This window comes from Lasioglossum baleicum, chromosome 15, assembly GCF_051020765.1.
Source record: "Lasioglossum baleicum chromosome 15, iyLasBale1, whole genome shotgun sequence".
Lineage (NCBI taxonomy): Eukaryota > Metazoa > Arthropoda > Insecta > Hymenoptera > Halictidae > Lasioglossum > Lasioglossum baleicum.
In genome coordinates, this window is record NC_134943.1 from 4,619,361 (window position 1) to 4,644,384 (window position 25,024).

The window sequence follows — 25,024 nt, forward strand, 5'->3', positions numbered from 1 at the left end:
CTCCCAACACCTGCAACCTATGAAAATGGTAACCAGTTACGCCGTTACGGTAATCGTTCAATCTTATGCGAAAAAAAGATCTCCGCTACAGTTAAGCGGAAAGTTCCATGAAATCGCTGGAAATAAGTTCATAGATTATTCGATACCATTTTCATTTAATCGTATGTCACCTAGGCAAGTAATAACTGTTTGGTATGCCGATCGAGTTTAAAACGCAATTTGTAAGTAATGTATCTCCTCGGAATGATCTACAATGATGAGTGAATGCTCTCAATTTGATTGCCTAACTATGAGTTTCTAGAAGTCACACGAATTGCGTTGAAAATCCTAGCAACATTGAGCAATCTTTAATTATACTCGAGAAAAACGGTAATGATCTCTTGTACTGAAACTCCGATCCAACGATGTGATAATTCGCTAATAAAAGGCGCTAAGGAACAGATCTCAGGAGAAAAACAACTCATTACATATTTATAGACTACGGATATTATGCTCTTCTAATAAAAATGGATAAACAGTGTACATATGAAATCGTAAAAATAGTGTTGTATTACTTTTAAATTGAAAATGTTGTCATATTTTAGAGAACGTTCTTTGTTTACCATAAAAATCGTAAATCTACTTGTTTCATTTTCTATGAGTATAAGTATTTCTGTGGTGATGATCATTAGACAGCGGAAAACATTAGAAGAATTTGAGAATACTTTGAAATAAATTTGAAAATAAATATTTTGCATAAAATCCGCTGTTTAATAATCATTGTTACTATAATCAGAAATTTAAATTAAGATTGTAGCAATATGTGATTAATCGAAGAAACGTATTTGATAATTCCGAATGGAAGCATCTTTATAATTTCGATTATTACAGAATCAAAAATATGAAACCGATTAGTGTTAAAAAGTTTCTGCGAACCATTTGAAAATCTGCAGTCCAGCGATGAAAGTGTTCCTCAAAGTCATCGAAGTCATCGAAGTCATCGAAGACTCCCCTTGTTTTTCGCGGGAGTTCTCAGCGGCTCGAGTTGCATAATCAATTTGATTCGCTCGCGGTTAATTAAAGGGTGTAATTATTTCTGGAAAATCGCCGATAATCCTTCAACGATCCTTCGGTGTACATATCAATTTACAAACTTCGCCGTGACCTTCGTTGGACAGATGAAACGGAGGTGGAACGCGAAAGATGAATTCAAGTGCGGTCCGCGACACGCACCTGGAAATGAAATTCGATAACGTGCACGCGGAAAGAAAATGGTAACGGAGAACCGGCAACGGTCATTGATTATTCATGATGTTTGCCAGACGCACATACAGTCCTCTTGTCCTTTTCCCTATTTATTTCTCCGTGAGAGATGACCAGTATGTTTGCACAATGTTGCAGCAATTCTCGATGAATTTTAAGCAGTGTCGATGGAACAAACACCAAAGATGGTATTATATTTCGGGAACTGTGATTTTATGGAATTCTGCGTTCTCTTTCGGACATGTTTGCTCCAACACCCAGATAGCGAAAAGACGTCTTAAAAATTTCCCGAATGTTCTACGAACATCTTCCGAATGTCTCCTAAACGTCTTATGTTAGGAAACGGTACGTCTTAAATACTTAAGACGCCTGTTTGACGTCTGAAAGACATTCAAGAAACATTCGTAGGAGATTCGGGAGATCTTTAAGACGCCCCCGAGGAAGTCTTTAAGGTCCATAAATGTTAATTAAATTAAAAGAAGGGAAGAGTAAAAATAGATTTCGACAAAAACGAGGTTAGCAAGACAGTAATTTCGGTATTTTAAGGTGAAATAAAACCGAGTTTGTTTATTCAAGCAATGAACTTCAATCACTAAAATATTTTCTTATTTATTTGTTTTGACAAAAGATCATCGAACAAAAGGGAGAATATCTTATTCGTTAAAATTCATTGCTTGGATAAAAAAAATTGGGCTCTATTTCACCTTAAAATACTGAAGTTACTTCCTTGCCAACCCAATATAGCTTTATCAGAAGAACGTATATGGGATAGACATAAAAAGTGTGATAAAAATAACAATTGCAATTAAAATCACAATAAAGATAATAAAAATTAAAATTACAATTAAAATCACAAAAAAATTGAGATTGAAATTGAGATTGAAATTGAAATTGAAGCGAAAACACTAACTCGAACAAATAATACCAATGCTAATACTTACTACTAGATTATGGGTATATAAAAACCACACTGTTTATGGCCGCAAAGACATCTTTTTAGGACGTAAGATTTTCAGACCTAAAATAGAAGCGAAGTAGACATCTTGTAGACGTCGTGTGCTATCTGGGTAACTCCAAATTCACAGTCGACGTCGTTTTCATTACACCTATAATTTGGTAACACAATATGATCTGTCGATGTTTCATAAATAGAGTGCGGATTTTTATGGAAATTCTAAATTTCATGACTTATTTTTTAAGAACCAGGGTGAGAAACAAGTTCTTCTATATGGCCTAGTGATGAATGTGTTTTACTAAACATGTTTTACAAATGAATACAAATAAATGTATAAAGAAGAACGAAAATAATTATGAATATACATATATTGATTTTGAATATCAACCTAAAATTGAATGTTAATTGGTTGGTAGATTAGATGCCAAACTGAAATTTCTTGTGTGCGAGTATCTTCGAGGGGTTTGAACTTAGCGACTGCAAGGCTTCACCTATATTCGTTCTCGTAGACTCTTAAAATGATTTGATAAATAAGGACACAGTTAAATGGTAAACATTATCGACGCTTGTCGTTTGGAACGAAGAAAAGAAGAATTCAATCTCGAGAAGTCAACCAAGCTCCACTTCTGTCGTTGTCGTTCGAATTTATGAGTGCGATTAATGCTCGTCGCTGACTTAAACGTTTCCATTATAAACGCTTGTAAAATAGGGGATCGATCATCGATGAGAGAACAATTTAAATTATTTAAATGCTATTCTAGTGTACGTTTCCATATGAATTCAAAGAAATACGGCTTTGCGTCTCCGTAACTTCATTTTTCTAGGATTTATCCAACTGTGAAGAAAAAACTGAAGGTAAACTACAGAACATGATAGGAAGATAACAAGATGGTATACGCGCGTAAGTTCAGAATATGAAGCAGGATAACGAATAACGTAGGTTTATAAAAAAATTATAATATTATACATTCATATTAAGTGGACATTAAAATCAAATTACTAATATTAAAAGTAAATTTGTCTGTCTTTGTACTAGATTTTCAAGGAAAAATTTGGAGCCAATGATTTTTTATTTTAGTAGCCTTTACGATACTTTAGCGAGAACAACATTACGTTAGGAATTGTTTTGTTATTTATCGATCGTAAATATTACGTTAGGAGTATATTATTTGCTTGAAATTGCGTCATGTCCGATTTTAAAATTTCATTTCCCGAAGGTTCATCTGTTGGATTATGTTCACGTGGCCATCATCAGTCATTTTTATCTTTTGAGGACGTGATTTGGAATAAAAAGTCCTCGATCTAGGCAGGGTCCCCACCGAAATGGAGGAAGAGATTATTGGTTTTTGCTCGTTTCAAACGGTACATGGAAGAGCAGGTTGTATATCGAGTCCTTAGTCCAAGATAATCTACCGCTCATCCTCTCGGACGGTTACGCAACCATCAAATATTTTGATATGTATGTGACCGGGGGCGAAATGTCGGGACATCTTTGACTAAAAAACACACGCGGCGTCGGTTCGCTGGCCAATGGAAGGAGAAACCATGACACATCGGCGGTATGCCCGCGTCGATCCTATCTGGAACTATAAAAACGCCTGGAAGTTCCGAAGTGTGTACAGTTTCCAAGTGAACATCACATCGATCGCACAGACGTCTACCGAAAACAAACATGAAGACCATACTCGTTGTCTTTGCTCTCTGCTTCGTCAGTGCTCTGGTGAGATTTTTCGAATTTCGAAAAATTTATTTTTCGCTTTGAACCGTTGCAAACATTATAACGCATCGACTATTATATCAATTTCGTGTGTTGTGTCTTGAATTATTCAATGAATCAACCGATATCAATGTTTTTCCGGATCGTTAAATCTTGTTCCAATCCAGTCAAAATCAACGTCTTAGAAAATAAATCTTTTAAAAAGCAAAGTTACGAATTCTTCAAATATTGTGCATCAAAAATTAATTTGATTTTTTTCACCCGTATTCGTACACGTTTCTTGTATTTTTTGTACTGGTGGTCATCTTACTTTAATCATTTCAAAAATTATGTGACGCCAGTTACTGCGATAATTACCGTGGCCCCGCTGAGACAACAAACGCCGGTTGCCGCTGACCGGCATGACGGTCAACGCGTTAATGACGTTAAAATGATAGAAAAATATTTATATCAACAATATTTTGCATCGTATTAGATTCCGTACAATTGGTTTCTTTATCCTTCATAAAAAAAATTTTTTCCGCGCCTCTCTACCTTTTATTTTTTTAATGGATATAATAATATAGACACGTTTTAGATAATAAAAACTTTATTATCATAAAAACTGAAAACTACAAATTAATGTTTCATTAAAAATTTTTGGCGCCTTCCCTGAGAGACGTGCCTTTCAGTTTGGAAACCACTGATCTATAGAAATACGACGAAAAATAAAGTTCTTGAGTAATAAAGATAATCAAGTGTTACATGAAAAGCGAAAATAAACGAACAAGTCTCGGAGTTTTTAATTGAATAAATTGATAACCCCGAAGACCAACAGCGAACGATACGATTAGAAGAATACTTTGGCTGTTTCGATTGTATAATTAGTGCTACTTTATCTTGACGATTATTCCGTATATTCTAAGAAACTGAATACATAGTACATAATCGACAATCAAACCGTGTAGAAAAACGAAAAAATTTACTGATAATGATTATCTATTAATCATTTCTTGAGAATAGTTGTTATTGTTTAGTTGTATTAATCCCAAATTATATTCAAATAAGTTAAATGCAGTACGTTTATAATATATTTACAATTTTTTTAGGCACTCACAGATGAGCAAAAAGCTAAACTAACGCAGTACAAGAAGGACTGTATTATGGAATCCGGTGTTGACTCGAGTAAGCCCGAGATTGTCAATCGTTATAATCATTCTCGTTACTTTTATAAATAATAGGTGATTTAAACATTTCTTTAATGATCTACAATAATTTATTACATTTATCCTGCAGAAGCGGTAGATGACGCGAAGGCCGGCAATTTCAATGAGAACGACGAAAAACTGGGCTGTTTCTCCTCCTGCATGCTGAAGAAGATTGGAATTGTAAGCGATACATGCTATTGTTTGTTCATTTTAGCCCTTGATCACAAAATAGAGATTAGATAATTTGCATGAAATCAGGGATCGTAACCGTAACCCGAATGCTTTTGTGCCAATCATGCAGTTGAATTTATCTTCGAATCAATTTTAAATAATACGAGGATAACTTATTATTGATGTAAAGAAATGTATATTTTAGGTAGGTAATTATGAAGAGTATATATTATGAATGTTGTATGTGTGTCTGAAAGAGAACGTATATATAATAACTTATTAATTATTAATAAGGCATTATTATATATATTATTAATAAGGCAATGTGTGCGCGTGCGTGTGTGGGCAAAGAATGCCTGGTATTGTAGTATTGTCCTCGCGACTGTCGCGAGACGGAACGAGCAAAAAGGAAAAGAGATTGATGATGAATTGTTTTTTGATTATCTATTGTTATGGGCCACCCACATGAATGTTTCCCATTCTTATTTCACACACTGTGTTGAAGACATCGTTTAATAACTCAGATTGTGTTCAGCTAGGTTCCTTCAATCTCTATTTAATAGTAACCCGCTCTTTCTAGGATTTAAGAACCGTTCCCTCGAGGTTAGTATGGGTTACAGTAACCTTCCTTGGTTAACCGGGTTTGGGTTAGGGTTAGGCGTCGGGTTAGAATCCCTGATGAAATACACTTGCACTTTATATCATAATTTCCTTTCATTCTTCTTTATTATTGCATTTTCTTCTTCTTTAACACTGACTATTACGACATATTTTAACGATTAAAATTTGTGCAATAGATGAACTCGGACGGATCCGTCAACGAAGAAACTGCTAGGCAAAAAGCACCCGCTGAAATTACGAAGGAGCAGCTCGATGACGTTTTCAACAAGTGCAAAGACACCAGTAAGTTATATATTCTTAAAGAATGTTATAGCATAAAATTATATAGATGAATATATATCCATTAATGTGAATGTACTGAAACTGTTTCAGCTGGCCCCAACGACTGTAAAAAGGCAGCCAATCTAGTCAAGTGCTTCAAGGACAACAAAACCTTCAAAATATTTAACTAAATCAAAAAGATTTTTGTGGAAAATACCGATTTACAAATATTGTATACAAAGAGTGAAACAATGCTTGTAGAGAAGAGTTCATAAAATAGTTGTTTGCAAATCTTTCGTTTCCCTTTAAATTTCATCAGCATGAATTTTATAAATTTTAATAAACGCCGTTACCTAAATATAAGGACAAATTATATTCTTAGCGCTCTGACTGTAATGAATGGTGCAAACGTGCAAATAATTGGCAAAAAATATGTTCCATCATTCAAATTCGTATTTTAAATTAGTGGCACCATCCGTGGCAAAATCTTGAAACTGGTAGACAACTTATAAATTTAAAATAGCGCGCCAGATGGCTCCACGATTCACTTTTCAAATGAAATTTTAATTTTGTCGAATAAATTAACTATTAAGTATTGACAAGGTTCTAACTGAATCTTTTTGCACGTTATCGTGATATAATAGTGCAATAAACGATCTAATGTATGCGAAATATAAATATACAAACATAATAAATATACAGAAAAACCTATTGCATGTGTGTAAACCTATCACTTAAAATAAAGTAACCAGTACTTCAAACGATTCAATTCAAGTCCTAATTAATTTAGTACGGAATGGAATAAGAAAGTAGGGATTGAATCTACGTGAAAAAAAGCACAGAATGATGCCATGTTTATTCGACTGACTTGTTCCACGTTGGACATGCTCGCGCTCGCAAAGTGAGCAACATGGCCACTAAGGAGAACAATCTGTCCGCGCTTTATGCGGAATTAAATAAATTGGGACAAAACGGGGAATACGAGAGAGCCTTGAAAACCGCTAATAAAAGTGAGTAAATTCATTGAGTCCATAAATCGAATCGTTTTCTGTAAATATATAGTAAACATAACCTGTGCTCCGTTTCTTGTGAAAAAGTTGTGTACTTACATTAGAAAATTATTTAGTTCTAGGGCTCTCTCAAGATGAAGAAGCTGCATTCCATTGCAAAGTTATTTGCTGCATCCAGCTGTCCAAATTCAACGATGCGCTGCAATTTATTCTTAAAAATCCTAAACTGGCCGTGTAAGATTGTTTATCTTGAAGCTCTCACTTACTCATCTGCCCAACCATGCATATCCTCATCCTTGATAAATGGAAGATTCCTTACATGTAATCACAATCTCCACGAATTAAAATTCACAACTTAACAAGCATTTTCTTTTTTGTGCAGTAACTTAGACTTTGAGAAAGCCTACTGTTTATACCGATTGAATCAAGTGCCTGAAGCACTGAAGGTGGTGGAGAATATTTCTAATCTGTCTTTAAAGCTCAAAGAGCTGAAAGCACAAATATTGTACCGGCTTGAGAAGTATGAGGAATGTTTTGGTGTGTACAGAGATATAATCAAAAATTCTCACGACGAGTACGAAGATGAAAGGGAAACGAATCTTGCAGCTGTGATTGTGAATTTAGCAACAGAGGGCTCTGTAAGTGTTCAATTGAGGAACGTATGTCTTATTATTTTATGTACACGTTTGCTTTTCAGAATTTGGAAGTTCCTGCCTTACGAGAAGACACTTACGAAATGACATACAATGCAGCATGTCATTTAATAGCACAAGGCAGTAAAGGAGATAGAGCGCTTTTAGTAGAAGCAGAAAAGAAACTTAGAACAGCTGAGAAAATGTGCAAGGATGGTCTCGTGGAAGATGGAGTAGCTGAAGAAGAAATAGAGGATGAATTAGGAATTATTAGAGTTCAGCTCGGGTGTTGCCTGCAACTTCAAGGCCGCGAGAAAGAAGCTCAAACTCTCTATACTTCAGCTTTGAAAGCAAAACCAGACGACATAGCCTTGGTAGCAGTTGCAAGCAACAATCTCGTCTGCCTCAACAAGGATCAGAACGTGTTTGACAGCAAAAAGAGAATGAAGAGTGCTACTCATGATAGTCTAGAGCACAAATTAACTTCTAGACAAAGAAGGAACATTTCGTACAATCAATGTTTGCTTGCTTTGTACACTGATCAGGTATAAATCTTATTATGGTTCATTTTTTGCGAGGCATTCATACCTTTGCAAAGCTGAATATATTCCATTATATTTACAGGCAGAACAATGTCAATCGTTTTGCAACAAGCTTGCAAAGGACCATCCTGCATTGGCTGCGGATGCAATGTTTATTAAAGCTGTTCAGCTAGGAAAAGATGGCAAAGCGAAGGAAGCTGCAAAACTATTGACTCAGTACGCGGTCGGAGAAAAAGAGTTACAGATGAAACTGGTCTGTGTACAACTGTTGCTCAGTCAGGATGAGAAACAGGAAGCGATCGAGATTCTCGAAAATTTGAATGAAAGAGACAAGTCGTTACCCGGAGTAGTGAGTGCACTTGTTACTCTCTATATGGCTAGCAATAACCGCGAGAAAGCGTCGGCTGCTCTTAAGAATGCTGTCAATTACTATAAGAAAAATAAGGTAGGTATAGTTTTCCTCTCACCTTTTTTTCTCTTTTGTTCTTATTTTAATTATCTCATGGATTCTTAGGAAACCACCGCTAATTTGGGAGAGTTCTGGCGGCAGGCCGCCGACTTTTACCTTCGTGGTGGTGACATCAAGGTAGCGGCAGACATACTACAAGAAATGGTAGATGCCTCACCTTCGGACACCAAAACATTGGCACAGTTGGTAGTCGCTTATGTGCAATTCTGTCCTGAAAAAGCGCAACTGTTGTCCAAACGCTTGCCGCCTCTTCATGATCTTGCAGAGAAAACCGATGTGGATACTTTAGAAAGTAGTAATTGGGTAATAGGTACCAAAGTGATCAAGAAGAAGATAGAACCGTCACCAGGGTAATTATTGCACATTTAAGAGGCTGTCTTATTTCTGATGTGTTACATAAATTTTTTATTTTTTAGCAAACCCACTGTTGATCTGACGAAGAAGAAACGCAAGAAGCGTAAGCGCAAGTGTAAACTACCTAAGAATTATGATCCAAACATACCGCTTGATCCTGAACGGTGGTTGCCAAGACATGAACGTAGCGGGTTCAGGAAGAAACGTGATAGAAGAAATAGGGATGTTGCTATGAAGGGTACACAGGGTACCGCTGCAGGAGCCAGCGATCTCTAGTACGTATTAAATATATGTTAAATATCATTTATTATTTATAGGCAAATGCCTTTAATAATTGATTACTATTTTTAACAGCGACATCACCAAAATGCCTACGAACGCTAAACCCTCCCCGAACCCACGGCATAGTCCGGCAGTGGAGACTTCCGGTCCGCGACAACAGCAACGCAAAGTGCAACAGAAAAAGAAAAAGAAGGGAGGAAAATGGTAATCACAGATGCCCGCATTTGAACTGTACTTTAGTCAGTTGTTGTAATCTACACATGTAAAGAGTCAACTAACTTTTTATGTACAGCGCACTATACTGCCATTTTCAAAGTAACCTCGATCAGTTAAAATTTTTAATCTTTAGTAACTATGTTGAACACTGTAATTGGATCTCAAGTGTAAGGAGAAATATATACGGAACAGTATGGTACATAAAATATTTTTTATTCTTTTTTTCGTTTTGTTTGCTTTGTTTAAATTTTTTTGTCAACTCGTCGACAATATTCGGCAATATAACATACAATATAGGTAACATGTTCCTTGCGTACATTGACTAGGATTTGGCGATACATATCTTTATTCCTCTGTTGGTAACAATTGTATATAAAAATACAATCTGCAGTTCTGTGTTTTCTTCTTTTTTCTTGCATAATAAGTCTGTAATATGTGTGTAGATATTATGATTGTGCGTCAGATTTTAACATTCATATAACAGAAATATATACGTATACAAGTGGCATATATATAGAATTCACATCTACAATATTTTTCACGTTGCACAGACAATAATAAATTGCCACCACGTATTTCATTAATTGTTCCATAGTGAAAATCATAACTCTGTGAAGACACGTTTTGATTACATATCACTGTAGCAAAATCGATGTATGCGCATGCGATATGCGTGCATGTATCATAAAGAATATTATCGTATTATTTTCTACGATTCTTATTGTCTCGTATTATCATTGCACAACACAGCATTGTTTGTTGTCGTATATATAAAATTTCTAACAGAGGCAACTGTCGAGGTAAGAATATAACCGTATCGTAAAACGTTTCTACATCTGTTTCTATAGTGGTTCTAATAATAAACGGGACTGTAAACCGTCCTGTCTAAGTATATATCACTTAAAATACTCGATACCTTTCCCATTAGAAAATAGTGCAACAGGCACACTCGTATTCAACTAGACTGGACAAATTGTGATATGCGTATATTATATATAGAATACGTAGAAATGAAACAAACGCCGGAAAAACTCATTTACCAGTCCTAAGCGAGTATGATCAGTAATCGGTGCCTTCGTCATGCCGCACTCATCTATTGGCAAAAGTTACCCCAAGTATGTTCCCGAAACCAATAGCCAAATCAGTACTCGACAAATGAGCTTGTCAAAGATGAAAAATAGATGAGTAAGGCACAAATGCATGTAAATGTCGCAGCATTTACATATGATGCAAGTAATTCTCAATGTAACGTTACATTACCAATAGATAATGCTACTTTTCGGGAATTATACCCTCCCAGACGTCTTCCCGCTGTTTATTCGCTAATCTACGTTTTTCTGAAAGAAATGAATTTTTTTATTTTAATTACCATTGTCTCTAATACAATCACGCGTCTCTTAACGATGGACGTCTCAGAACGTATCTTTGTCGTTAAGTGACGCATGACCGTACGCAGGGTCAGTTCTTTTTACGATAAATGGTAGTTACCTTTAGCTTCGCGCAAAACGTTTTTCTCGTGTTCGCGTTCTTGCCTAGCCGTAGCCAGTTTCACACCTAGAGCACCCGTGACCAACCGCCTTGCCAATGCAGCACAAGTTTCCGGTCGACTCCGGTAAGGTTGCAAAAATTCTGCGCTTCTTCTCGCTTTCGTTTTACTCAATGCCGTGGCTTCGCTCAATGGCCTCGTTTTTACAAACGGGTGATCCGACGCTAGAACCTCGGCGGCTGGAAGTTCAAGGACGTGAGTATGCGTTAAACTATCCTAGGGTCGTAGATGTAGAATCATTTTAATTACCGACAAGTGGGCTACTAAAGACACCGAGACAATGCGTGTCGTCTACCCACTTCAACTCGAAGCCGCCGTTCTTGAAAGGACTAAAAACAGCTGCTAGATCGCTAGTCTTAAACTCTGACGGAAAATTGTATATCTCGATAACATGAGCAAATTCGTCGCTGGACACTTCGATGTGCTTGGTGTACTTGTAATCGCTTTTCGGTTGTTCTATCACAACGTCGCCCACCGCTGACGTCAGCTGAAGAACAAGTAACTTTAAGATGATTATTATCATTGAAATTAAAGAAAGAATTACACGCATCAATGCTTGCCTCTTCTATGAGCGTCGGGTCTAAGCAGTCGCCGTTGTCGTCAAACAAACTATCCCAATCGCATTCGTCCCTGTTTATCTTTTTAATCGGAGGTGATGGCGGTGGAGCTGGTTTACTTTTTGGTCTCTCAATCTTTTTGACTTTCTTCTCCGGCGGTGTTGTAGGTGGAGGAGTAGTCTCCTTAACAGGAGACGGCTCTTTCTGTTCTACATCGGAGATGATCAAAACATCCGACACCATTTTGCGACCTATCATTTGCGTATTCTTCTTATTCGTTATCTCGTCCTTATTGGAAAGTTCGTCCTTCTTTTTATTGTTATTCGACGTAGATATTGTAACAACGTTATCCTTGTATTTATCAGATTCTTCTACCGGTTCGTTAACATTAACTTCGCTATTTACATACGCTTCAACCGAATCTAAGCTAGTTTTATCTTCGCTAGAACTACTAGATGTCTCTTCTTCTTTAACAGTCGGGAATTGAAATGCATCGGGTCCGTCGCATTTTGCACTCGGAACAGCGGAATTGTCTGGCTTGTTTGGCACGTATTCGTTCGCACTTTTTACCCGCCGCTCCGATTTTTCCTGGTTACAAGATTCTACGTCAGACACGACCGAAGAACTCGAAGAACCCGAAGAGTCTGTATCCTTCGAGTCTATCTGAAGACGCGGATTAATTTCATTCTCTAAATTGCTCTGGCATTTATCGAAACACGTATTTGATCCCTTTTTCGCGCATTCTACAGTTTGTCGACTATCAGAATCTACATCTTTCAAATTTAAATTCGACTTTGATTGTCTGTGAGCAGAGGAGGACGACCCGGTGGTTTCCTTCGCTGTGCGACTCGTACGAGTGGATTCTGAAGGCTGTGGACTACCTTCAGTGTCCAAGCTCCTACGGGCTCTTGGAACGTAAACAGCACGGTCTGGTCTCCTTTGGCGAGTAGATCTTTGGAAAGTGTTTCATAAAACGTAAAGGATTAATGTGCTTTGAAAAGTACAAGAATTATAATACTAATAAAAGAAAACATCGCCGTAACTTACTTCGAACTAGAAGATGAGTCATTAGATTGCACTTGAACTTGATCTGTACTTGTCTGTTCACTCCTTGCTCTCCTGGCAGCTGGTGGCCTGTAGATTTCAACTGCTGGCACTGTCTTCACTAAAAGGCCACGCAAAAATAAAACCGAATTAGTTTTTAATTTGTTATTTTGATTGCCTCGTTACTACACTGCAGATTTTCATATTCAAAAATTGTCTGAACTTGTTGCATGGTACAGGATCTACACGTAGACATTTATTTCTTTTCTTAATAATCTTCCTTCGCACTCGAGACGCCACTAAAAATTGTTACACCACTTGTATTCACAGTTACACCAAAATAAAAAGGGTTAATGAGTTGAAAATAGTACAGCAGTGTCTTTAAATTCCCGAAATGTTTTGACTATTTTGCATACGATCTACTCGTTGTTACAATAACTTCATAAAATTCGCTGTCTGCTCGTTACAAATGGAATAAGAACGGAATCAGTTTCTTTTATTCACCTGGTCTTTGTGCTCGTACACGTTCGGGCGAAGCGGAAGGCGACCGCGGGCCATCAGCACCCATCTCTAACAGCGTGTCAGCAATTTTTATGTTTGATTTGCACTGCACACCATTCAATTTCGGATCCCTTGAATCATAAAAACGGAGAATTAAACGTTTGACGTATCCAGTTCCTCCTCGTAGTCCAACGTTCCTCGAAATGTTAGCCGGTCCTCCGGTCACATCCGGGGAATACGTTATACGACCTTGAGCCGGTCAGTTTCACTTTCGTTTGCTTCTGCTACGTCGCAAGAATTCCGTCGCGGCAAATTCGTTTCGCAATTCTACGCGAATATTAGCGATTTTCGCGTTAGGCACGTTCAACATGTAATTAACACTTTATCTTTAAAAATTAACCCTTACCTCAATAACATTTTTGCGACAAACTATAAATTGTGAATCTTTGGTAGTTGAAGTGTTAACAATGCTTTTCTTTGCCTACAATAACTACACGTTTTTCAAACGAAGATTTAACAATACAACGTATTGTAATACGAATCAGTTGTTACAATGTATTTCAAGAATTCTCAAACAACGTAATTCGCAACCGTGATTAGAAAATTATGTACAAAAATTACACTCACTTTCTCACTAATAAAGATCACTACCTCTTGCGGTGATATTATTCTTGTAGATATAATTAGAAGACGTAATTAAAGGCAATGAATTACAACAAATCGCGAGTGGTGCAATTAGTAGTCAGTCGTCGACTATAAATATTAATTGTTGAGATCATTAATCGTTTTTAACGGAAACTGTACTTGATGCATGCTTCTAGCAGAAACATTGTGCATATGAAAATTACTTTCACCACACTGATTTATTCCGATTCGTATTTGTTTACTCGTGGGTCCTCTTATCAACAAATTACCAAATGATCAAAGAGCTTGGAACCAGCGGTCACTTCCTAGCCAGATGATTCAAGGAGAAAATTCTTCGTGGATGTTTATGTCACTGAACACCGTTGATACCTTATCAGATCACTTTTGTAGCACACGACGGTCCGTCTATCCAGGCCCTGGCCGATCGAGAAGGTGTGCAGGTCGTCGAAACGATCCTGCACCAGCTGGTGTATGATGAACCTCCGATAGTTGTTTACAGGTGGAAAGACGAGTACCCTGTAAAAGTGAAAAGAACGCGTTACGATCGCGGTTGAAAGTGAGACCGGACCGAGGACGGCCGACACGGTGAACGTAACCGCCTTGCCCCGGGCCAGTTCGCAGTATCCCGCCAGATGAACACGCCGGCTTGACTTTTACATAACGTTTCGCCGCGGCGGCGTTTACTTTCTCCTTCGTTCGTTTCCTCAAAGTGGATTCATCCTTGCATTCTCAATGCCGGCGTTTCGGCCGCATTCCAACAGATCGCACAACCTCGTTAACATTTCACATAATCATCGCCATTCGATAACAAACCGGCTGTCGTTACGTTCGACACACAAAATACACTACGCAAGAATTAGCCGCGCGTTCATTCGCGCCGTTTACAGCCGGACTATTAACGCAATCACCGGCAAGAATCATTCGGGCTGCGTCCGTGAAAATGGTGGTGTAAATGCGCTTCACCTCGGCCCCTAGCCAGTATATACATAGTGGGTCTTAAGAAATATCTACTAACAAACTCTTGTATTAGGTTTTTGCATTCGAAATGTCTGATTTTTAACGTTTAACAAATTTTGTTCCAATAAAAATTATTGATTAAGACAAGAACCACTATAATTAATAGACAATGCGGATGTTATGTAATTATAACAGCATTTAAGGTGGCTGACTACTGGAATAATAAGCTTAACAGAATCCCCATATAAACAGACATCCTCTCTTCTGCGACCGTTACATCCGGCAGGAACGGTGTCAAATTACGTGTACCGTTAAAGTGTTTGATTACGACTATTATTGCGTGTAATGAGAATTAAATGGAAAAACTTGTTGGGCATAACCAGGAAATGATATTTTACATAACATCGAAAGTACTCGAGTGTTGTGCAGATGACATCATTGGGGAAAGGGTAAACAGTTATGTGTGCCATAATGTCGGGCACAGGGTGTACGTTAACTTCCGGAGTAGTCAGCCATTGAAGAGCAGTAGTTAAGCATCTTGCGTTGTCATGATTAATGTATTATTTTTTAAATTTTTTAAATGAGATCATAAAGCTATACATTAGAAGTAGATATTTATACATATATACTTATTAATATATAGCTAGTACATAGATACTATATGTATACTAGTAGAAAAAGTTTCATATGTAGACAGCGGATCTTTACGTAAAACAAAAATGTTCTACCTCAAAATTGCAACAAACTCGAGCGACATAGAAGTGTATTTTCTCTCTTAATATGTTTAAGGATGTTTCCAGGATTACAAGGGTGCCTTCTCATTTCTCGATAATGCAAAGATGGGGATTTTCAGTAGTCAAAAGTGCTATGATAGATAAAAGATCAATCTAGGCCGCGGTCGCTTAAGTACCATTTTTACGTTTACGAGGCGTAATTGCATTATTCGGAAGCATGTATTTAGCTGTCGCAGCTTTATAGATCGATATCTTTTATCTAGCGTTTTTGACTATTGAAAAACCTCATCTTTGTATTATTCCGCACCCTTGCAATCCTTGCAAAAACGAGTCTACCTCCTTAAGCAATGTATTTACGTATTTACTATTTACAGAAAGGCTGTGTACTGGCTAGAGAATAAAGGACATTCGCCGTGTTTTGAACTGATTCATACCGCTACATCCGCAAGCTGAACGGCTCCAAGCGGCAAGAACCACTGGAGCATTACGGTGCGTGACCTGCGCCACGCGTTGCACCTGTTAGAAGGCAAGTTTCGTTGCGCGGTGTAAGATGAGCAGGAAGTGGGGACTTTTTCTGCGTCGTAAATAAAGGAGGACGAGTTCGAGAGCATAGCAGGTTTTCGCCTGTAGCAGGCGTAACGTTCCACGTTACGTGATAGTTAAACGACTATGTACATGCCGCGATCGTTCAGGCGGAACGGAGCGTGTAGCGCGATAAGTCAGTTCCACCCGCTCCTCGAGAGACGAAAGCCAGGACGAAAAAGAAATCGGCCGGCCGCGGTTCGAGCAAAACATGTCCCAGGCCGGTGATCGTTGCATACGAGCCTCGTATCGTTCGCTCGATCTCCGAAACGCGACCAGCGACGACCAAATCGACGAGCCTTGAACTACAAAGAAGAAACACAGAGAGCGATATCTTGTAAGCGTTGCGTATAGTTCACGTAATCAACGAGTATACGTGAGCGACATACGGAAAGTAGGCGACGCGACTAACGAATTAGCAGTCGTCGCGCGCAGGGCCAGTTTTCAAACCAGGCTGCTCCACGGGGGATTCCCTTCGCGCCTCGTTCCAGTAATTATGCAATACTGCGCGAACACCGTCCACGAAATACTGCTTTCTTATATAACACGCGTCTCGACGGCGTACTGCGTTAACCTTATTTACATTAATCCCCGCTCCACGTACACGTTAATTGGAAAATATATTCCACGATGGCCTTGACGATTTGTTTTTCTTTTTGTCGTATAAAGCTTCCGCCGGGAATTTAACTCCGAGCGGTCGAAGTTCATTACCTCGATTATCGCTGATGAGGATAACACGTTCCATTAAACTTTGCATTCCGTGAGAATTTTCCTTAATAGCCGAACGACAGACGCGAGTGCCGTTGCACGTCGAGAGCTACTTAACCAATATCCGTGACTTGAAAAAGAACCTGACCGTCGCTTGCACCGTGATCCCGTATCGAAAATGATCGACGCGCTATTTTTCTTTCTCTCTCCCTCTCATTTGCCCTCGGCAAGCTGCCAACGGGTTCGCGGTTCTTCTATATTCTTTTGAAAACGTTATGCAGTTTGGCGAAAATAGAATCGCACAGCGAGGAGAACAACACCGCCGGCGTTCAAAATACGCGGGTCATACGTAAAAAAAATACGTTGAATCCAGTAAGTACGAACCGTCACACGTACGAGACTCGTGCTACGAGTCGGCGCTGGTCGTGCAGATAACTGTGATTGTTAGTCATGTTTCTTCAGTCGGAGATATTTATAAACGTGGTAAGGAGCTGTAAAAGAAGTCGATAAACCGTTGGTACGTTTGTAACGGTTGTACTTTGTACGGCATCTTGATCGTTCCTCGAGGTCCGAAGGGTTGCCTTTAATTGCTTTCCGATTCGAATCGAGTCGCGTGTCAAGGATGCGAACGGGTTTAATTCACATCGTCCGTATACAACATTATGACGTAGACCGTGGGAATTTCTACGAAAGTGTCGTACACCTAGGTAGATATATTATCTATGATGCGTGCCTTTAGATTTTTCTTGTCAATGACAGACGTCAGGCAACTCGGAGCACTTCTCGATTCAGAACGGTTCAATGAGTTCTCGAGGGGAAAGCATAACGAGTTTCGCTGATATAAACACATAGTACAGAAATCGAAAGTTGTGAATAACGGTGGAAGACACGCAGTACAAAAAAGCTACTGATCTAACCTTTAAAGGCGCGTCGCTACATCGGGAAACGTGATCGTTTGGCACGTACCTTTTCCGTCTCTTGTCTCTTGAAAACAAAGTCACGTCGTGCCCCACGTCTTCGGAGAAAATGTTGTCTTGTAGGCTCATTTATCGGCGAAACTGCGCGTGATACACGCATACGAGTTATCACTGGCCTCACGAATCGAATTTATCGGATATTAATTGAATAAATCGCATCTGCCGTGCTGCTGGACAGCAGCAACGGTCCCTAGCAATCGCGCATTGACCACAAACTATTTCAGTATACACGACGCATGCGCCGGCTTGTTTAACCTGTTCAACGTAGGCGCATGCGCACTGGCTCGTGCATTCGTCGCGTTCCGTGTAAAGTTGTGCCTGGTGTTTCGGTCTTCTCCATTTCTTTTTCTACATCAGCATTATTAAATTTCGTTTCTATTCTTCAGAGTAAGTAGAATTGTGTATTCGATTTTTCAAATACATATACATTCATATTTCAATTGATTGTTGTCATTGTTATATATTGACACGCGGATTCATGGATTAGTATTCTTCCCTTTGTTTTGGTAATATGTACGTGATAAGGTCGTCCTAAAGCATTCGATCGAAATTAGTATTCTGTCTTCTAATCGTCGAATGTTAGATAACCTACTGATCGTTTTCTGAATTATGATTACTGTACATAATCATACTATCGATAGATTTCGTTCTATAATAGATTTATAGAACCGATATATTAGATTTATAGTGCATTTTACGCTTAGTACTTTTGGCGGCAAACATGATTTAAATAGCGCAGCCATCTTGATTGCGATAATCGTAATTGCGCGATATCGACTTCGATATTTTCCGCCATATTGAATTCGATTGAAAAAAAGGTGGTACATACTTTGAAATTGAGTTAACTAATATGCGCTATACATTTCATTCTTTACAAATGTTGTGTCACTGAAATGTGAGTAATCGTTGATTAAATTAGCTAATACTGTACAAAACATATTTATTTAATAATTTATGGAGATACACACATAGTGTACAACGTACAAGCACTAGCATTCATGAAATGCTGCTACTTCGTAAAGTCGATTTCACTTCATTTCCCTAGAATGTTTATATACAATCACACAGTTATCTCGCTTTACACTGTCCGATGAAACATGTTCATTCACTACAAAGCGACAAATGCCCCGCTTTCCGCTCAACACGTCGTTGTCCTTATCAAATCCCTCGAGAAAATATGTTACATCTGATAAAATTCATTTTGTATCCCAGTATTGAGAGAAATTCGGGGCCGGTTAGAATGTGTACAGTGCGTAAACATACAAAGTTAAAGGGGCCCTAGACCGCGTCCCCGCCTGGGCCCGATTTCTCTTTTTTCTTTCCATTTTTCCCTTTTCGTCTAATACAAAGCTGCGTCTACGCGCAATGTTACTCGGAATTCTGTCAAAAATATTCTATATATACAATCGGGGCATGTATCAAAAAACAATTCACGTCTTACGTTTATGAATAGAAAGGGGGCAACTTTGTCCCGTAGCCGATTACAGCGAAAACCAGCTAATCTTCCATAAACCGTGAAAGACAGTAACCGGCATTTTCATGTCACGGAACAAATGCTTGAGAAACAGAGATGTTCGAGAACCCGAGAATGTCGGGTACCCGATGGTCGGACCGGGTCGGGAAAGTATCGGCTCGAATGAAATAAATTTGCGAATCAAATTTTCGGAAATAAAGTATTCCAGTACCTATTCCAAATATTCAGTATTCCAAAACCTGTCCCGATCCGGAATTATATTTTCGGGCAGCCCGAAATTTTCGAGAACCTGTCCCGATCCAGAATCAAATTCTCAGGAACCTTGATATACATATTCGAGAACCTATCCCGGCCCGACATTTTCGGGTTCTCGCACACATCTCTATTGAGAAACTGTCACGGAAAATTGATACAAGAACACGCAGAGCGCAGTGCGATCTTACGGCTGCGATGTGTAACGTTGCAACTAAAATGTTCCTTGAAACACGTTCTGCGACACCGCGAGTAAACAGACGTATTCTCTCTCTCTTTCTCCTTCATTCTCGTGCCGAATGTCGCATTCCGTGTTTGATCTACTTACGCTATTACAATTACACAAAAACCTATACGCGAGTAAAAAGTAACGCACCGAATCAATAATAAACAGTCGAGTTAATGTAACTCACTTGTGACAATACGCAAACGATTCGAACCACTAGCTATTCGAAGAGAATAAAAGGAAGATATAATCAATTGTGTATACTGACGGGATTCCTATTTTTACAAATACGTTGTGCTAAATGACTATTGGTATTCTGCATTAAAGTGATACGGTAGAAAGATATAAGTCTAAAGCCATTTTCCTTTTCATCTTCCTGTTGCAAGAAACCATCTCCACATTTTGTGAATTCAATCTGAAATTCCTGCTGTGTGAGAACACAGAAATAAGTACTACAATGGGGCGATACACGAATAGAACTAGGAAACGTATAAAGTAGGTACAGATTCTTTGTGATTTCATCGAACACAGAAACATTAGTCTTAGATGTCTATTCGTGGTCTATATTGTAGCCTTAGGGGTGGGTCCCGGAACCTCCATCTCGTTACATAAACAAATTTTAATGTGTGGTCCTTACCTAACAGTTCGTCATTGCACAGAATATCAATCTGTAATGAGTACATATCCATGAATTAGTTAAATCTGGGGTCAATGATCTTGCGCATTACTACACCAATCGGTTTATACTTACATCCCGATATTTTTCCATCCCATTGAGAACTTTCTTGGCAATAAACTTTTTCAAATGCGTAATAGTTGCTTGGGCAGAACACCTGATGAATCTCCGTTTTAGGGTCTTTAAACTTGTATTTACACATTCCAAACACACATTGACCTGAGGAAGAAAAATAGATCAGTGGGAAAAACAGTAAGAAATTTGGTGAAAGTTCCATTGATGCGTTTGATTGTACCTGTTCATCTGTACGATGATAATCCGCTTCTGCATGTGTATCTGTGGTTGTCTTCTCTTCCTCCACTTCTCCAGCATTCGGTAGTACGTCTTTCGGGCAAGGTAAACCCCTCGCCCTATAGAATTCTCTTTCCCTTTTAATTTCATCTGGAAGAGAACACATTTGGTCACACACGTATAATTCCGATTATGTTCGGTAAAGGTAGGATTACTGACTCTCTTGAAGATCAGGAACTAATTTGTAGACAATATCTTGCATAGTTCTGTCGAAGCTTATGTACTGTAAGGGATGCGATTGATGTATCACTATTTGGCATGCTGGACACGTGTGCTTCTCTTCTAAATGTTTTACCAGGCAGCTTTTGCAAAATGTATGTAAACATTCTGTGACAGTGGTGGCGTCTATCAAATAACCCTTGCATATTTTACACGTTATGTGACTATTCAGTGTTTTCAACTTGATTCTCCTCTCCATGGCACTGATAATCACCATTTAATAACTGTTGCTACCTATAGCAATGTACACATCACTAAATATATTACAATAACACTATAAATTGTTTAAAAATTATATGTCATTTAACTCTTTGATTATGAAACACATATATGTGTACACTCTCGTAGGTCTATTAATTTATATGAAGGCATTTTCATAAACTAGCGTAATTAAATCTTAAATCTCTCTTTTTCTTAACAATGCAATTCTTATGTAGTTCTGCTGCAGCTATAATTATTTTTATCACCCATAAAGGTTATCAGGCGAACACTGCACAGTAAAATGCTGATAGTTCTGCATTGGACTATTCTATAGTCGAAGGATTAATATTTTAGCACATATTTCACTGTTCGTGTCGATTTTATTTAGAAGATTTATGAGACGAAGTTGACAAAAGTGTTGAGATGAAACAGTATTGCATCAAAGCGTCAAAACTCTGTAATCATCGAATTTGGCAAACTCCTCGGCGTTACCAAATGATCCGGCATGATTTCTAGTCTCCCAGGGAGAAAATAAAATTGAAATAGCATCGACTGACAGATGGAAAAAAAATATAGTGCTCGAGAAAAAGTGGGTTATCGGATTCTAACCTGAAATGTCGAGTGGTAGCCTACAACGGCGACTGTCACTCTTGCTATTCGTTTGGAAATTTTGTGTGAACGGTCCGCACCATCCTCCGCATCTTCCGTGGTCGAATCGTAGTTGAGTGGAAGAATAGAAAATTAAAGGTTCCACTAAAAACTTGGTAAAAACAACTTAGTGTAAATGTGGCTGATGACAACAAAACGAACTGATCCCAGCGCCATCAGTCTTTGGTTAGTCAACTTTTCTCTGGACACGCGGTTCGGCCCAGTGGTGGGGGCTGGTTTGATATCCTCCTTCGATCAATCACATGCAAAATAAGCTTTATTCGATCGTTTATATTCATTAAGCGAGTTGTATATCGTGTTTAATATCGAGCGTAATTTACTTCGCTCCTGTTCGTAGTCGTTAGATTGATGCCGATCGTTGGAAGTTGGAATATCGTGTAACTCAATTATGCACGCGCGTTATCGGGACTTTGCCTTCGAATACAAGATACATAATAATTCTTGGTACGTTTCTGTTATTGAACTAAAACTAAAAATGCAAGTTCAGATAATAGTCAAGGCAAAATTATAAATTTACTGCGAATTTGATATTTAAATACGAACAAACGTTCTATTTTGAGTGGAACGTTTAAATTTTTTAATTTCAACAGTAAAACTTAAATGACCGTGTCCAGGGAAATTTTCAGTTCCAACGATCAGATTTGAATTCAAATTTGAATTTATAACTACAACTTCCAGAGATAAAATCTGATGTTTTAATGCAACTTTCATCTCCTGATCTACGTATTCAACCCCAAATTTGGTATTTAGACTACAACGGTCAAATTCTGAATTTTAACGGTTACATTTGAATTATATGTAATTTTCAAATGCAACATTGTAATAGTTGCATTTTAATTCAAATTTCAATTTCTAAATACAAGCTTATCTATCGAGTATGTTAAATTAAATTTTACATTCAAAATTCAGATTATATAATATAATGGTCCAATTTATTTTCACTATTAAATACAAATCTTATGCCCGCCACGTTGAAAATTACGTTGGAACTATAAAAATGTTGGGATACAAGCTCGGAGACGTGTATGAAAAATCGTGTGGTACAGTTCGAATCGTTTTTATTCGAGATGAAACTCACATTACAATAATAATCCAATATTTACGCAGAAACTATACATACATATCTACCTTGGTAAATGCTGGTTTACTGGCTACCATTAGGTGCTGGGTAACAAAAAAATTGCATTTAAATAAACATATCGGTGCTATGTACAAAAGGTGTCGGTCGGCGGCCGCGTTTCGCAACAAAGGCGTCGCGTGTGTGATATTTTACAGGGACCGATTCGGGTCGCCGATATAAAAGAGAACAGAGAGAAGGCCTTCTAGTGTCCTAAGTAACAATATACAAGGAAATAAATTATCTACTACTAAGCACCTATTCTCGCATGCACCATTTATACAAACGTCGCGTGCGCGACGACGTGGACGATGTAAACCTCGACTCAGCGTTCGCGTGCAAAATGTCCTCGTACAAAAATTATATAGTTAATGATCAACGTCTCCTCGACAAACTATACATCGTCTGCGTGTTGGGACGCCGGCGAGCCGATTCAACAAAGAGAAATATATATATCCATCAACACGTCGACTCGTCGACACGCCAACGCGCACCATTTCTCTTCTTACAGTCTAAAACTTTTCTACAAAAGAAAGGAAGGAAGAAAGAAGGAAGAAGAAGAAGAAGAAGAAGAAAAAGACAATGGATAAAACCTATAAAAACGAAACATACGCGGCCCGCTACGTTTTCAAACTCGCGGTCGTTGTCCATCTAAAGTTCGCTATCTTACAAAGAAATGTTCCATGTTTCATCGATTGACTAGTTTACAAACACGTTTTACTCCTCGTATTCAAATACGCATTGTCCCGAGAATTCAAAGTCTTCCACACCCGGTTATATCTTCCTCCTTCCGGTCTAGTTTCATTCTTTCCTTTTTTTTTATAGCAGCCCTGGTCCAACTTCAAACTTTCACCATCCTTCCAAGGCACTTATCAAATGGCACGGTATAACATGTATAAATTGGACGACGTTTCACGCGTTCAGCTAATTTGTTGATCTCTTCAGTCGCGTATAGACCAGGCATGGGAACAGATTGCCCTATGGGGCGCTGTACTGGCTCCATCGGAAACGGGAGCGACGAAGTCACGCTCCTTTCGGGCATTTTCTTTACGAAGAGCAAGTCTTCTGTCGCTGTCCGTGCTATCGTTCGCGAGAGACTCTTCTTCCTTTGGTGTCGTTTGCCCTGAACCGTTGCCCTCTGGGGCAATCTAGGACGATTCCAGGGTACAGAGTGCTCATACTTGATCTAGACGAACGGTTCGCGCTCGGCACCGGTCAGCCTAAGAACCGCGCTTACGATTTTCGCTGACAGTCATCGGTGGCCGACGTTCAATAAGAAAATCTTCTAACTAGACGCTTCGGATGCTGTTTAGGGAGCGCATCGAAGTCTTCGTGGCGTTCGATCCTGCTCGGACGAACCGCGAAACCTGAGAATCGTAGAAAAATATCTGGGAACGACTGCGTTCCAATACTGAGACCGTCTCGTCGGACGACGATCTTGCATCTTCGGAAGCCTAATCTTCCCAGGGTGTAACGATGTGTACAGGATAATAAATACAGTGGTTCTCGTTAAGAAAATCAGTCTCCTCGAAAGGCCGGAGTTGCATCTCAATTGACAATTGTTTCTTCCCTCGTGTCCCTTAAACTCTACGAAAATACGCGCTAACAGGTCAATACTGATTTCGATTATTTGGCGTGTTCGCTGGACCGGTCCATATCGCGGCCTAGCGGTTTCCTCGATCCTTTTTTCAACGTTCTCTTCATCGTTTTCGTTCGTTGATCCTCATGGATGGTTTGTTCTCGGCGAAGCCCGCGTGCGCGCGCTTAGGGTGGCTAAGCTCAAAGCAGGTACGGGAACTTTTCTTCACCATCGTCGTCCTCGGCTTCGCTGGACTCTTGGCTGGATGGCGGGGTGTCCAGTTGGGGAAGCCCCAGGTCCAAGTATTCCTGACATTGTGAAGGACGCAGGTCAGTTTCAAATTGCTTTGA

At 38.8% G+C, this 25,024-nt stretch overlaps 5 protein-coding genes across 12 annotated transcripts in view; 2 read left to right on the forward strand and 3 right to left on the reverse strand.

Annotated features, from left to right (window-relative positions):
* The first annotated feature begins 3,756 nt into the window (after positions 1-3,756).
* LOC143216580 (general odorant-binding protein 56a-like) lies at positions 3,757-6,445 on the forward strand. Its single transcript, XM_076439757.1, has 5 exons — positions 3,757-3,917; positions 5,003-5,078; positions 5,190-5,281; positions 6,070-6,175; positions 6,266-6,445. Exons 1-5 carry the CDS (start codon positions 3,870-3,872, stop codon positions 6,343-6,345), a joined length of 402 nt encoding a protein of 133 aa, XP_076295872.1. The 5' UTR covers positions 3,757-3,869; the 3' UTR covers positions 6,346-6,445.
* Positions 6,446-6,595: 150 nt separating this feature from the next.
* Positions 6,596-25,024, forward strand: part of Srp72 (signal recognition particle 72) — a 58,299-nt gene continuing 39,870 nt past the window's right edge. The window contains exons 1-8 of one of the 2 annotated variants that reach the window (XR_013010590.1): positions 6,596-7,164; positions 7,281-7,398; positions 7,547-7,802; positions 7,862-8,341; positions 8,421-8,783; positions 8,853-9,157; positions 9,224-9,436; positions 9,516-18,297. Coding sequence is in view for 1 of the 2 variants with exons in the window: in XM_076439752.1 (XP_076295867.1) it covers positions 7,065-7,164; positions 7,281-7,398; positions 7,547-7,802; positions 7,862-8,341; positions 8,421-8,783; positions 8,853-9,157; positions 9,224-9,436; positions 9,516-9,651 (1,971 nt within the window). In the remaining variant the exon portion in view is untranslated. Of the gene's footprint in view, positions 7,165-7,280; positions 7,399-7,546; positions 7,803-7,861; positions 8,342-8,420; positions 8,784-8,852; positions 9,158-9,223; positions 9,437-9,515; positions 24,816-25,024 lie in introns of those variants that run through there. The other variant, XM_076439752.1, reaches the window with a different exon arrangement.
* On the reverse strand, positions 9,852-18,040 carry LOC143216576 (uncharacterized). 3 transcript variants are annotated; one of them, XM_076439753.1, is made up of 8 exons: positions 17,900-18,040; positions 14,322-14,468; positions 13,311-13,438; positions 12,810-12,927; positions 11,766-12,714; positions 11,455-11,692; positions 11,148-11,384; positions 9,852-10,996 (listed from the first exon to the last, which is right to left on the reverse strand). In XM_076439753.1, the coding sequence occupies exons 1-8, from the start codon at positions 17,977-17,979 to the stop codon at positions 10,932-10,934; spliced, it is 1,962 nt and encodes a 653-aa protein (XP_076295868.1). In that variant the 5' UTR covers positions 17,980-18,040; the 3' UTR covers positions 9,852-10,931. The 3 variants fall into 3 exon arrangements, with proteins under 3 accessions (XP_076295868.1, XP_076295869.1, XP_076295870.1); XM_076439754.1 differs by lacking the exon at positions 17,900-18,040 and having other exon boundaries at positions 14,222-14,380; XM_076439755.1 differs by lacking the exons at positions 14,322-14,468; positions 17,900-18,040 and adding an exon at positions 13,935-14,214.
* Positions 18,837-22,154, reverse strand: L(3)73ah (polycomb group ring finger 3-like lethal (3) 73Ah). Its single transcript, XM_076439756.1, has 5 exons — positions 21,919-22,154; positions 21,049-21,342; positions 20,834-20,979; positions 20,614-20,757; positions 18,837-20,530 (listed from the first exon to the last, which is right to left on the reverse strand). Exons 2-5 carry the CDS (start codon positions 21,323-21,325, stop codon positions 20,405-20,407), a joined length of 693 nt encoding a protein of 230 aa, XP_076295871.1. The 5' UTR covers positions 21,326-21,342; positions 21,919-22,154; the 3' UTR covers positions 18,837-20,404.
* LOC143216574 (fibroblast growth factor receptor homolog 1) overlaps positions 24,789-25,024 on the reverse strand; it is a 72,644-nt gene continuing 72,408 nt past the window's right edge. For all 5 annotated transcript variants that reach the window (XM_076439751.1, XM_076439746.1, XM_076439750.1 and 2 more), the window contains one exon: positions 24,789-24,982. In XM_076439751.1, the coding sequence (XP_076295866.1) occupies positions 24,875-24,982 (108 nt within the window). In that variant the 3' untranslated portion in view covers positions 24,789-24,874. The remainder of the gene's footprint in view (positions 24,983-25,024) is intronic.

Excerpts from the sequence above, each read along its gene's own strand:
- LOC143216576 (XM_076439753.1), bottom strand. The coding sequence starts at position 17,979 with ATGAGCCTACAAGACAACATTTTCTCCGAAGACGTGGGGCACGACGTG. Across the intron at positions 11,693-11,765 it reads ACCCGACGCTCATAGAAGAG|CTGACGTCAGCGGTGGGCGA; the intron begins GCAAGCATTGAT and ends CTTGTTCTTCAG. Across the intron at positions 11,385-11,454 it reads CTTTAGTAGCCCACTTGTCG|CCGCCGAGGTTCTAGCGTCG; the intron begins GTAATTAAAATG and ends TTGAACTTCCAG.
- LOC143216580 (XM_076439757.1), top strand. The coding sequence starts at position 3,870 with ATGAAGACCATACTCGTTGTCTTTGCTCTCTGCTTCGTCAGTGCTCTG. Across the intron at positions 5,282-6,069 it reads TGCTGAAGAAGATTGGAATT|ATGAACTCGGACGGATCCGT; the intron begins GTAAGCGATACA and ends TTTGTGCAATAG. Across the intron at positions 6,176-6,265 it reads CAACAAGTGCAAAGACACCA|CTGGCCCCAACGACTGTAAA; the intron begins GTAAGTTATATA and ends AAACTGTTTCAG.